This window comes from Macaca fascicularis, chromosome 7 (assembly GCF_037993035.2).
Source record: "Macaca fascicularis isolate 582-1 chromosome 7, T2T-MFA8v1.1".
NCBI lineage: Eukaryota > Metazoa > Chordata > Mammalia > Primates > Cercopithecidae > Macaca > Macaca fascicularis.
This window is the reverse complement of record NC_088381.1, coordinates 162,638,231-162,651,157: the sequence shown is the minus strand read 5'-3', so window position 1 is coordinate 162,651,157 and position 12,927 is coordinate 162,638,231. Positions and strand designations below refer to the sequence as shown.

Below are 12,927 nucleotides of genomic sequence, written 5' to 3'. Positions count from 1 at the left end.
CCAAACTGAATTTGGTGCTCTCCCCCAGCTTCCACAGACTTGTTTCACCATCTCTTTGCCATCAGGTTGTACATTCCATGAAGGCAATCCCTACGGAAATCACTTTGTGGTTAAGAGGGCGCCTCTGGTGTCAGGAATGATAGGCTAACATTCTACAGGCGATAATTACTAGCTACATGGCCTTGGGAAAATTACTAAGCCTCTCTGTGCCTCAGTTTCCTCATCCATAGAATGGGACTGCTGAGAACATTTATCTTATAGGGACATCAGGAGGATTCAATTGGTTATTTCAGGGAGACACCTTAGCAGATTGTCTGGCATCAAAACCTCAAGTAATCAGCTGCTGTCGACATTATCATTATAGACTTTGTGATAGAGATTGAAAGGTGCCTGAGAGCCTCGGTTAAATGCCTGACTACATGATTGCTTTTATTGCAGTTGTGTGCTGATGGTTCCTTTGTCCTCAGCTCTGCACTCTGGTTGTTGAGGGAGATCATTCACACAGCCAGGGCTAGGAACTGGTGAAGCAGTTGAGGGGCTCAGTCTGGAAATCCAGAAAGTAGCTACTTCCCCCAAATTAGGGGTGCTAAAGGGCAGAAGAGGGACGTCCCATGATAAAGCCCTGCCCAGCTGTAGGAGCGAGGGGTCCGGGGGCTGTGCTAGATGTGGTCAGGGCTAGGAGCTCTTGAAAGAGCCAGGTGGAGCCTCGGCCCTGCGGGTGGAAAGAGGGAAACTGAAAGTGGGCACCCAGAAGCCCGGGAGGCAGGAATTAGCCTTAGAGCAGCAGGTTCCCCTCCCAGCCCTGGGCCTGAGGTCTGGGTGAGCTCAGTCACAAGCTTAGGTGGTCCTGGGCAGGCTGCTGCAGCTGAAGGCAGAAGGAGCCCAGATTCTGGGGTGGAGCTGAGCCTGCATGGGTGGTCAGGGGGCTTGGCTTTGGGGCACAAGTAGCCTCAGAGGTACAGAGTCTGGCAGTCAGCATGGAAAGGCACAAGCAACGTGTCCAAAGAAACTGTTTATTGCTCTCGGAAGACCCAGGACCCTCCGGAGTGAAGAGTCCACGGGCCCCTGTGCATGTGGGAGCTACACAGGCAGTTGCTGTCACCTTCCAAGGATGAGCAGACAGGGCCAGACATGCCCTGGCCACTCGGTGCACAGGGGTCAGGCTGTGCCCAGAGACCCGAGCATCCAGCTTCCATTCCAGGCTCCCTACTGAGAGCCCCACTGCTTGATGGCAAGCTCTAGGCTTGCTTGGGATTGATAACTTTGCTTATGAAGAAGATGTTCTGGGTGTCCATAGGGACGATGATCATCAGGAAGGGCCTGTTGAAACGCACAGTGATCTTTGGGTCCACGAATGCAGAAAGGAGGGTGATTTTGACTCCTGTGGCAGCAGATGCTTCTGTGCCCTCCTCAGACACATCAAGCACAGCCTTGTGGACCACCTGTGGGGAGAGCAGAACATTACTCATGGGAGACGCAGATGGGCAGGAAGTCAGCAACCTGGCTGTGTGCCGCTAAGGGGACGAATGTGCATTGAGCACCGAGCACTGGCCTGTCTTTGCGCTGTTGAATGTTTGCTCCTCTCAACTCCCCTGCCAACTAGTTTTGCACAGTACCGATGCCTAGATATGCACATGGAGACCCAGATGCTGTGTGTGATTTGCCCAGAGCCATCGAGGTAAAGGATGGAGCAACTCATATGCATCCCTTTCTGTCCGAGTTGAGAGTCTGTTGCCCCCAAAACAGCCACTACTGTTGGGAGGAAGAGCAAGAGCAATGTAAAGTATTTTTCTTCCAAGCAACATCCTGGCAGCTCTTGACCACAAGAAGCTGCTGCAGAAACCTCCTCGGCCAGGCCAGCATGGCTTTCAGCATCTCTCCTGCTCTAGCTTAAACATCTTTGGGGTTTTCAAGTACTTTTCATGGCCTTGAATTCCTAAACCATATGGGTCTGCTCCTCTACACACGCCGTTCTGTTACTTTGCTGTTTGAAAGGTGGAGTGCAGCTCTCAACCCAGTGCTGTGTGAGCGCAGAGGGCAGACAAGAGCGAAGGGCTGCACGGCCACCCTGCCTTGGCACCTCTGCTTTGAGCAACACAAGCTGAGTGTCCCAAGTAATCTTCTCTCATACTCTGAGCTTATTTTCATCACAATTGCTAGATAGTCATTGTTATTACCTATTGGCATTACCCGCCCAGGCAATCCCAAGAGGCGTCTGGCCCTCTGGACAGTGGTTGGGGCAGGGGCTGCAGCCTCAGGTTAGTGTTGAAGCAACTCCCTCGCCCTTGGTGGTTTATTGTGGCTTCCACAGTAAGTACCCAGGCACTGGATACTGGCCAAGAACTATCACTACCATTTTACACATGAAAAACTGGGGGTGGAGGACTTCCATTGTTTGCCTCCATGGGTAGTAAATGGTGTGGTGTGGAATGGTGTCCATGGCTTTCTGATTCCAAGCCTGGGTGACATTATGTTGTAGAGGACCAGCCCCTAACACAGCAACAGGAGCTGGGCTATAACTTAGCTCTTCTTGGCTTGGGGCTGTCCCAAGCAGGGTGAGTGCATAATGAGAAATGCACTTGCATTAACCCAAGTTCAAGAGTACCCAAAAGTCCATTTGGCTTTCACCATTCAAGTTCGTATACAAAGGATGAATTGACCCAAGTCTGAAGACTCACCTGGGAGACTGCTAGGTTCCTGGCCCCTGTGATCCCTGACAAGTCAGCCTCACTGGTGAAGACTTCCTCAATGCCCAGCTGGCGAAGTACGTCTTCCAGGTCATAGTCCCTCGAGAAGGAAAACTTTGGCAGGTAGAGCTCATCTATATGTCTAGAAGATGAGAAAAAAAAAGTATCTGAACCTCTGCTGATCAGTGCCTACCTGCCTCCCATCTCGCAGCATGGTCTTCCCCGGTTTCCTCTACAGTCACCCCCTTCTGACTGGAAATAGATAATCTGTTCCTCAATTTCTTAACCCCTGTCTTTACGCTTCTTGTTCATTAATTATTCATTCAGATCTGCAAGTGTGAAAGGCTCCAGGCAGCGCACCAAGTCTGGAGTTGTGGCCCTGCTCAAGCCTGGTCCTGCCCTTTCCCTGCAGTTTGCAATGTGGTCGAAGCACCTTCACACCAGCAGGGACTCCTGATTGTGTTGAGAGCCTGGACCAGGTCAGCTGCACTGGCTGCATGGCAGTTTGCTTCACGGGAGCACCAGGAAGGCTTCCTGTAGGAGGTGGCGTTGAGGCTGAGTCCCAAAGGTGGGAAAGGAGCTAGCTAGGTGAAGAGGTGGGCAGGAGGCAGGTGGAAGAACCTGGAAGAAGGTGGGAGCAGGAGGAGTTGCTCTGCAGGGTGGTGGGTGACCTCAGTGTCTCAGGGAGAGGGATAGTGAGGGATGAGGTGGGGCAGGAGCCAGAGGCAGGTCAAAAAGGGCCTGGGGACCTCTGAGGAGTCTGATTGTATTGGAAGAGCTTTGGGGACCCTGAAACAATCAGTTGGAGGTTCCCATCTTGCTTCGCCGGTGGGCACTGTCCCTCAAGCCAGGTGTGGACTGGCATAGAGCAGGCAACAAGCTGTTAGAGGCCCAAGTCATACCTCTCACCTGCGAGCTCCCCCTCCCTTAGCTTATAGCCCTCTTAAGACGCCTGTCACTGACTGCCTGGTCTTACAATTATACAGGAGGCTGTGTCTTCCATTGGACTCTGAGTCCCACGAAGGAGGAAGGTGTCCTATTTCTATTTTTATTCATTCATTCATGTGTTTGTACCTTCATTCCATCCTTCATGCAGCAAATATCTAGTGAGCATTCTCTGTGGGCCAGGAGTGTGTGGAGCATTTTGTAAATCTAAGCATTTTGTAAATCTAAAGTGTTTGGAGAACTCTTGCCATTCAAAACTATTTGCTGAGCCCCGCTCCCTGGTGGCTATTTGGTGCTAAAGGAGGAAGGAGTCTGGGAGTAAATGGATGGGTTGGGTAGGACTCCCATGTTCTGGGGTCTCCTGGGATCTAGAGTGAGGAGGGGCTAAGGGTCAGGCAATCCCGAGAGGTTTCCAGCCCTCTGGACAGTGGTTGGGGCAGGGGCTGCAGCCTCAGTTTGTGTTGAAGCAGCTTCCTCGCCCTTGGTGGTTTATTACGGCTTCCACATACAATATCTCACTGGATTCTCATAATCACCTAGTGAAAACAGGGTGGTGGGGAAAGGGCACTTCTCTCTATTCAGGAGAGAGCTGAGCTCCAGAGAAGAGCAATGACCTGCTTCAGGTCACACCAGCCACCACGGTCTGAACCCAAGGCTGGTGCTCCTCCCTCCCTACCCCGCACAATTGCCCACAAGCACTCCCTGGGCCCACTGCAGGGTCTGGGCCCGGAACTACTGCTCCACCTCACTGTGTCCCCATGAAATCAGTCAGCTCAATTCCATGTGCCCCAGTCTGTTCTTCTACCCTCAGGTTTATCTGGAATGCAACCACTTCTCACATACATGGCTCCCTCCTGGGTCCCAGCCACAGTGAGTTCCCACCTCATGTCTGTGTCTGGTTCTTGCAGGTGTCAACGACTGCACACCTGCTCTATAGTTATTCTCCTCTCAGCAGCCAGGATTCGTCTTTTAAAACAACACTCGGCTCGCCGCACTCCTCCAAACCTCCTGATGGCTCTCCATTTCACAGACAGGAGGAAGGACAAGGTTTTCTAGGGGTCTACGTGGCCCTACATAAGCTGCTCCACCCCTTTGGGGATTCCTGACCTCTCTCAACTCTCTTCTCACTTGCTTTGCTCCAGCCACTCTGGCCTCGCTCTTTCTTGAACATATCAAGCTCACTTCCACCTCAGAGGCTTTGCACTGACTGTTCCCTCTGCCAGGAATGCTTTTCCCTGATATACCAACACAACTCCACCCCTCCCCTCTGTTATATGGATGCTCAGACATCACCTAATGGCCACTCTATTTAAAATCACAAGCTAACACAAGTTCCAGTTTTCCTGATCCTTTCATCCTCCTCTACTCAGTTTCTATCCCCCTACTCAATTTCTCGCCTTCTAACATATCATACAACTTATTTGTTATATTTATTTATTGCCTCTCTCCTCTCCTACTACAAAGTAAGTTCCAAGAGGGCAGGAAATCTTGTGTTTTATTTACTGATTTACTCTCAGGGTGCAAATTAGTGTCTGACACATAGTAGGTGCTCAATTAATCATGCAGCAAATGCTGAGCAAATGAATAAATATAGTGGTTCACCAGTGCAGAGCTGATTCTCAGTGTCCATCTCACCACAGCCCTCAACTGATCACAATTCCTTCTGTTTCTCTCTCCCTTCAAGAGATTGAGACCAGGAGAGACCATGCATGAGTGTTTGGGACTGTGCAAAAGATTTCTCATGACTTAGAACATGCTGGAGTCAGAGGAAGCCTTAGCCCCTTGTCCTGTCTGATGTCATCATCTTAAAGAAGAAAAAATAAAAAATCAAGCCCAAAGCCACCCAGGCAGCACAGGGCAAAGTAAGTGTAAATTCCACCTGTCCCTGTACGAGTTCTCCCACCACCATGCCCTTGTCCCTGGACATTGGTGAGACCTTGAGTTGGAGAGATGTGGGGTCTTGGGGGGCCAGGAAGAATCACCTGAACTCCAGTGAGTCTTTCCACCGCTTCAGGGTCTCTGGGAGCAGCATGGCTTCCACTTCCTCCATCTTGTCTTGATCAGGGAGGATGAAGAGTGCACTAGCATTGCCTATGTACTTCAGCTCCACTACGGTGCAGGACAGCTCCTCGTCCCGGAAGTAAGGTGTAGTCACGTGCTGCAAACTCATCATGGGCACCTTTACCCACCTTCTCTTGCTCCAGTAGAACCTTGAATCATGAGTATCATGGGGGTCAAAGGGCATCTTCCATTTGGCTGAAGGTGGAGCAAGCAGTTGGAGAACGTATGAGTGCAAGGGTCACCCTGCCTTGACTCTGCTTCCCCAGCAGTGGAAGTGCCCAGAGTCCCTCACAGAAGTGACCCTGCTTTGGTTTAGAGAAGTAGCTTGGCAATAGTAAAAGTTATTGGGGGTGAGGGAGAGCCCAGCAGGCTTGGATTCGGAAAAGAGCCATGAAAGAAAGACCTAGTTTCTTGTGCTAAATGAGAAATCAATAGGAATCTGGGAATAAGGAGTGCAAGAGAGAGAGAGGTTTAGGGAAAGTGAGGGAAAGAGGCATGACAACACTTGGGAGGCTGGTGCCTGAGGAGAAATGGGACAGCCTTGGTTTCTTAATAGGAAAAATGTTTCATTAGCAATTGTTACTCACTGGCATTACAGGGATGTGAACATATGACAGTGGTTTGTGGGAGGGCTTTGGGCGGAAATAGGAGGAAAGAGACTGGGTTCTGTATGTGAGTTGGTGAGGGCAGACAGAAGAGACGCCGATCAGTGTGAATGAGGGGAGGAACAGGGAGAACCTTAGTGGAAGATAGAACTCAGAGCCAGGAGAGACCATGGGAATAAAAGCCTAGGGACATTTGTGACATCTTAGGGGGTGGGGGTTTTGGACATCAAAAAAGCCATGAGCTGGCTATGGTCCTCAGCTCATATCTAGCTCATGTGCTCATGTCCACCTCTACAGACCATGAACATCCAGCTAAGACTTGCCCTGGATTTGGTGTCTGTCTGGCCGAGGATTCAATTGTGGGTATTCTGATTCTGAGGCTGCCTAGGTTTTCAGTGTTGCAAAGGTAAAATTCCATGAAACTGCCTCTGGCACCTCTAGCTATCACAAATGTGAAATGCAGTCTGACTTCTAGCCAGACTGATATAATTCCTCTCACTAAAGGCCTATTTACCACAGTAAAGAGAAAGAGAAAATCTTGAAAGAGGTAGAGGTAGGGGCAGAGGGAGGAAAACTCCACCTTATCTAAAAAGGAATAAGGATGAAAATGACAGCAGACTTCTCATCAGAAACTATGCAAGCAAGGGAAGAATGGAGTAATATATTTAAAATGTTGAAAATTCCATGAAACTCATTCTTTGGGAATTACGACATAGGCCCATGATTTGCATGAATTTAGTTGGGTACAATTATTTTCCTCCTTTAGAACAGGGGTCAGGAAACTATAGCCTGTAAGCCAATACAGCCTTGGCTTATTTCTGTGTGTACCTAAAGCTAAGAATGGTGCTTATATTTTTTAAAGGTTGTAAAAAAAAATGAAGAGGAAAGAGAAGATGAAGAAGAAGCAGAGGAGGAAGATGAAAAGAAGAATCTGCAAAAGGGACCTCATGTGGACCACACAGCCTAAAATAGTTACTTACTAAAATACTTACTACTACTGCTACTAAAATACTTACTACTTTTCCTTTATAGAAAAAAATCGTCAATTCTTTCTCTAGGTTGTGGGCTCCACAATCTGTCACCTCCATTCTTGGTTTTGGGAGGTGCTTGGTAAAAGCTGATAAAGTCACAAATGGCTTTACATTAGGGGCTAAAATGAGGCAGAAAAAGGAATTTTCAAATGGGCCCAGGTCAATTTTGAATGTTTAATTATTTGCTTTTCTGGACTTCATGTCTTCTACCTAACAAATGGCAACACCACCATCCACCTTTCAGGGCTGCTGCAAGGATTAAATGAGGTATTGCATGTGTATGGCTGGTGAGAGTAGGTGCTCAATAAATGGGAGCTTCTTCCCTTTCTTTCTTTATTTTGGTTTTCCTTTCCGTAATTGCAATGAGAGCTAGCTTCTGGGTGGCCTTACATTCTCTTGTGCCCTCATCTTCCTTCTTGACACTTCCCCACCTTTGGACTTTTAGGACCAAAATAACAGTCCATCTTTCCTTCCCCCTCCCCAAAGACCATCTCAGCTTCTCTGGTCCCTGCAACCTCCCAACATGGAATGACTGGGGACAAATCTAATTGTAAAGACCCCTTGGAGCAAGGACCCATCTCAGGGTAGGAGATATTTCAGTTGAACAGGTGTCCCCATCACCAATTGCAGCAGCCATTCAGGTGCCTCTGTGGCCTCCATGTGAGGGCAGTACCATGGAGCACCTTCTCATATTACCCAGGGCACCGAGCTCCTCTGGAGCCTTTCAGCTGGCCAGATCTCCAGCATGGGTCCCTGCCAGGAAGATGGGCTCCCTGTGGGGACCCTGACTGCTGCCTTGTATGCCAGAATGGGGAGAGGGATAGGTTTGCTGGATGAAATCACCACCCAGGCTCTACAAGCCTTTAAATCTTCTCACATCTGGCCCCATCTCCCCCCATTTCTGTCTGCCAGTCACCAAGTTTTCTGATTCTGCCTCCTTAACATCTTCTGACATCCTCAACTATTCAACTGAGGGCCCGAATGTCTGGTTAGACTAATGTCTTTAGTATCCGATCTCTGCTTGACTCGACTTATCTCTTCTGTAATGGCCTTCCCTTCTTTTTCTATCTGGATTTAAGAGAAAAGAAGAAAACAGTTTTCTAGCAGAAACCTTCCTTTCTTGAATTCCCATCTTCTGCCCCTGGTTGGATGCCCCCTCTCCCTTACTTTCAGTTGAATACATAGTTCTAGCATCATTGGGTGAGTCAATCCTCGCATGCTCGCGGGTCCAGTGGGTGCAGCGGAAGAGGAAGAGCAGAAAGGGAGGGAACAAGCACTCCAGTGTTCTGAGCTGGGACGGTCTCAGCCTGAAGCTCATGCATGCTCAGCCCCCTCCACCTTCCACAGGGCGGCCCCAGCAGTGACCAAGCCCCATCACATACACTGTATGTAAACCAGGCTGAGGCAGGGAGCAAAACTGGCACCTGGAGAGTGAGGAGAGGTCAACAGAGGAAGGGGAGGGGCCCTGCAGGTCTCCACTCCAGGAGGACCAGAGCCTGAACAATGAGGGGAGTGGGAGCTTCCAGGGGAGGGTGGAGACATGGGGCCAGCTCCACTGCCCACCTGTTTACCACCTGCCTGTTTCCCATTGGCAGAGGCAGGTGGGGAGGGAAAGCTGGGCTGGCTACTGTGTCCTGGAGGGGAGAGTCCTAGCACAGGGCTAGGTGGTAGGAGGGGAGAACACGGGAAACTCAAAGAACAAATGTCATGTGAGGCATGGAGCAGTCTTAGAGGGAGATCTGGAGCCACGCATTCATTTACAGATGAAAACCCAGGCCCGGGAGAGGAAGCAGCTTGCCCAGGAATCAACCCACAGCCCCCAAGCAGGACTCTGCCTCCAAGCAGCTCATGTCTCCTAAGCACCTTTCCACCCTCTGGCTCAGTGATCACTCTTTGTGTCCCTATCTCTTTTTTTTTTGTCCCCATCTGGACTGCGGGTTCCAGGAGGCAGAAGCTACCTGCTTGCGCTCTGCCCCTTCGGAGCTTGCAGGCTGAGGTTTGCATTGGTTGAGTTTCTATCAATGGGATTGGGCTCCAGACCAGTTAGGGTCTGGCAAAGGGTCATGTCTTGGATACTGCCCACCCTTCAGGCTCTTCCCCAGATGGGAACAATGCCATTTCTGCCCTCATTTGTTATGTGTCAATGACACATTTTTAAAAATAGTTAAAGATGATAGCAGAGCAGAATCGTAGAACCTTGGAAGTGGCCAGGCTCCTTAATGATTATCTTCCCCTGTGAAGCTGGCCCTAGCCCCACCTGCCTGCCTCCAGACACCAAGTCCCCTGGCTGGACCATCGCCTCCCGCATGTGCAGGGTAGAAGCCCGAGGTGCATCCAGACAGAGGGGCTTCCTGGCCCAGTCTAGCAGCGCCCCTGCAAGGAGGGAGCTGTAGCTCCTGCGCGCCCTGGAGTGGTTTGAAAGGAGAGCTCCTTCTTTCTGTTTGCTGGACAAGTATAAATCAGAGTGAAAAGCACCACACTGACTCAGACCAAGGGCTGATGGTCCCCACTGAGTTATGTCTTGGAAGGACAAACCGTAATTTGGAAAAAACCCACAGGAGATGGCGATGCCTATGGGCAGGGCGGGGCCTTGATGCCTATGCTGCCCCCACGCCGTGGGCACTCTCCTCTACAGTGGTTTGCCTAATAACACTGTTGTTGAGTCAGGACAGAAATAGCCCTGAGGCTCGAAACTAAACATCCACCTCTTCTGAACCCCAAGCCAGGCACTCACCTTTAAAGAAGATGTAATTCACCAGGACCATCACTGTCTGCGAGTCAAGGTCCTCGATCAGATCTGTGATTTTCCCCCTGGTTCTGTTCTTCACATAGTCGTTGATGAACTTCTTAGCCACAGCTGAGTCCTGAAAGTCAGTGGCAAAGGCTTCGGAGCCATACAGCCTCTTGGCATCCTCCATGAACCTGTCCAGCAGACTGAGCTGCTCTTCGATGAACATAGCATTTCCCATACTCAGCTGTAGCCCGTCGCTGGACTGGTTGAGGGTGCGCAGGAGGTGCTGGAAGCTCTGGTGAATTTCTGCCTCAGAAGTCTCCGTGAGGTTGAACTTGAGGCCTCTGAGAATCTCCATCAGGGTGGTATTATGGGCCCCCAGAGACAGGAAGGCCAAGGCGGTGGAGATGCTCAGCGGGGAGAAGATGACATTCTTATCAGGGGCCTTCAGGACCAACTGCTTGTACAGGCTGAAAGCGAAGTCCACGTTGGCGGAGGCTAATCCGAGGTCCACATGCGTCCCCCGGTCTTGATCCTCCTGGGTCGGATTCTCCTTGTCAAGTGGGCAGTTAGGGTAGCAGAGGACAGCAGGGCAGAACCCAGCCACCAAGAGCCCCAGAGCCAGGAGAGGTAACATTCTCTCCATTTTCAACTCTGCAAAGCAAAGATCCTTTAAGTCTCAGAGGGCTAGATGGAGCCCTGACCACCTCCCACTGACTCCCACCCGGCCTGCGTCCTGGTCCCTGTTCTGCTGCCTCTTGCTAGCTTTGGAACCTCCCTCAGGTGGGTGCTCTCTGGGGCCCCCGACATACATCACTGTGCTTCCTTTCATCCTTTGAGGTAACTGCCATAATTGTTGCCATTTTTTTCCAGTGGAAACACTGGGCACAGAGCAGTGAGGGGGCTTGCCCAAGGCCATACAGCAAACAGGTAAAGGAGTCCAGTGGGCAGCCAGGTTTTTCTGGCTCCTCGGTCTGGAAGCTGATGGGGGGTCCGAGGTTCGGTCCAACCAGAATGCCTGCTCCTCTCCTCCTGCTTAGTGAGCAGACCTCATCCTAGGGGATTAGAAAGCAGGGGTCCCTTCCCCGAGTCCCCTAACTGCCACCAAAGTACAACCCAGGGATGAAGGGGCCCTGGACAGAGTCAGAGGCCACAGTGACTCTCCCAGCCTCTAGATGACACGTGGTGTGGCCTCCGCAGGCCTCCACGGTGTGATGCTGGGTTGCAGTGAGAGTTGACTGAGAGAGGGAAATGAAAGTGCCCGGTGTAATGTCTGGAGCCTAGATGGCCCTGATAATGGTCGGCATCAAGACCAAAGAAAGGCTAACGTTCTTTTCTGCCCCTGCCAGGTTGCCACGTGGCATCTGTGTCCACCATAAGCCTGGAAGGGCCTCCTAGTGGGGAGAAGGCAGAGAGGGCTTTGGATTCTCCCAGACTTGGACTGGCATTTCATTTTGGCCAATTTTGATTGCTGCGTAGTGGCAAGCAGGTGACTGAACCTCTCTGAACCTGTTTCCATCTCTGCACAACATGTTAAGTGGCTCAGGTGAGATAAATGATGAAGGCACCTGGTTCGTACTAGATGTACCGGGAGTCACAACCTCCCATACTACCCCATGCCTGAAACTACAAGCCAGAGAAGAGCCATGAGCTACTACACAAGATACCCTGGAAGGGCTGAGTTCCAAGCTGGTGACTGCAGCAAACAAGATTATTCACCTTCAGCCTCTGCCCACTCAGTCCTAGAATTCAGAAGAGAAAAGCAGTGGCTTGGGTGCTGGGGAGAAGAGCAGGGAAGAGAGGGAAGTGGAAGGGAGGGGAGGGGAGAGAGGTAGAGAGAGGAGGAGAAAAAGAAGAGGGCAAGAGAGAGGGGAAGGAGGGGAAGGAGGGGAAGGAAGGGAGGCCAGTGGAAATGCCTTTGGCCAAGCCCAGGGACAGAAGTAGCTTGTTTGCTTCAACTGTTTACTCTCAGGCTGATGCAACCATTTCTCTGGATTAATGTTAGACAATATTTTTCTCCAGAACTATTTCAGGGGTAAAGGCTTGTCTTTTCTGTTTGGGCAGGTTGGAGAGCTGGCTGTTTCCCAGCAGTTTGTCTTTTCTGTTGCTGGCCAGAGACACAGCCCATCTGTTGACTTGGCCAGGGGTCCTGCTGGGGAAGTGGAGCCCCCGAGGCAGCCCCATGGAGACCCTGAAATCACCGTGAGGCCTGTGGCCTCTGCTCAGAGAGACCCAGTGCAATAATCACATCTGCCACATGTTCTGAGAGCTGCACCCTGCTCCAGGCAAGAGGACAGCACCTCCTCCCTGAGGGCCAGATGCACAGCGGACTCGAGCCAGAATCTGTACGTATCAAGACAGAAATGACCATAGAGGCCCCAGGGCACCTCCGCCCTTTGCAGGTGTGGAAACCCAGACACAGAGGATGCCTCTAAAAAAGGCACGGGAATCAGCGGCAGCCCAGAGCAGTCCCCTGGCCCCTAACACCTGAGCACACCTCCTCCTGGCCTCGGCTCACCCCTCACACGCCGCACGCTCCAGGCTGCCCCCTAAAACTTTCCTGGAAAAACAGATTCCTCCGCTCCCAGGATGTCAAACACCAAGGATTACCTGCCTCAGGGAGCTGGATGTAGCTGGTGGATACCAAAGCCGTCTGTCTGGAGTGATGGATTTTCATGAATGCTGAGGCTTATTTATTCCTGCAGCGAACTCCTCCCCCTGCTTGAGAAATGCCAGGACAACCAAGTGTTCTGTTCTCAGACTGGAAATGACCAGATGATAATTTCTGGTAACACAGGCTTGTTAGACCCACTCAAATAACCTGGTTATGGGAATAGCTCTAATCTCTTCCTTAAAACGTCAAACAC

General features: G+C 50.9%; 1 protein-coding gene across 2 annotated transcripts; it reads right to left on the bottom strand.

The window, feature by feature from the left end:
• Nucleotides 1–997: 997 nt before the first annotated feature.
• On the bottom strand, nucleotides 998–12,727 carry SERPINA3 (serpin family A member 3). Of its 2 annotated transcripts, none has more exons than XM_005562127.5 (5): nucleotides 12,671–12,727; nucleotides 10,064–10,714; nucleotides 5,615–5,888; nucleotides 2,679–2,829; nucleotides 998–1,442 (listed from the first exon to the last, which is right to left on the bottom strand). In XM_005562127.5, exons 2-5 carry the CDS (start codon nucleotides 10,704–10,706, stop codon nucleotides 1,239–1,241), a joined length of 1,272 nt encoding a protein of 423 aa, XP_005562184.3. In that variant the 5' UTR covers nucleotides 10,707–10,714; nucleotides 12,671–12,727; the 3' UTR covers nucleotides 998–1,238. The 2 variants fall into 2 exon arrangements, with proteins under 2 accessions (XP_005562184.3, XP_005562185.3); XM_005562128.5 differs by having other exon boundaries at nucleotides 12,675–12,727.
• Between the last annotated feature and the right edge of the window lie 200 nt (nucleotides 12,728–12,927).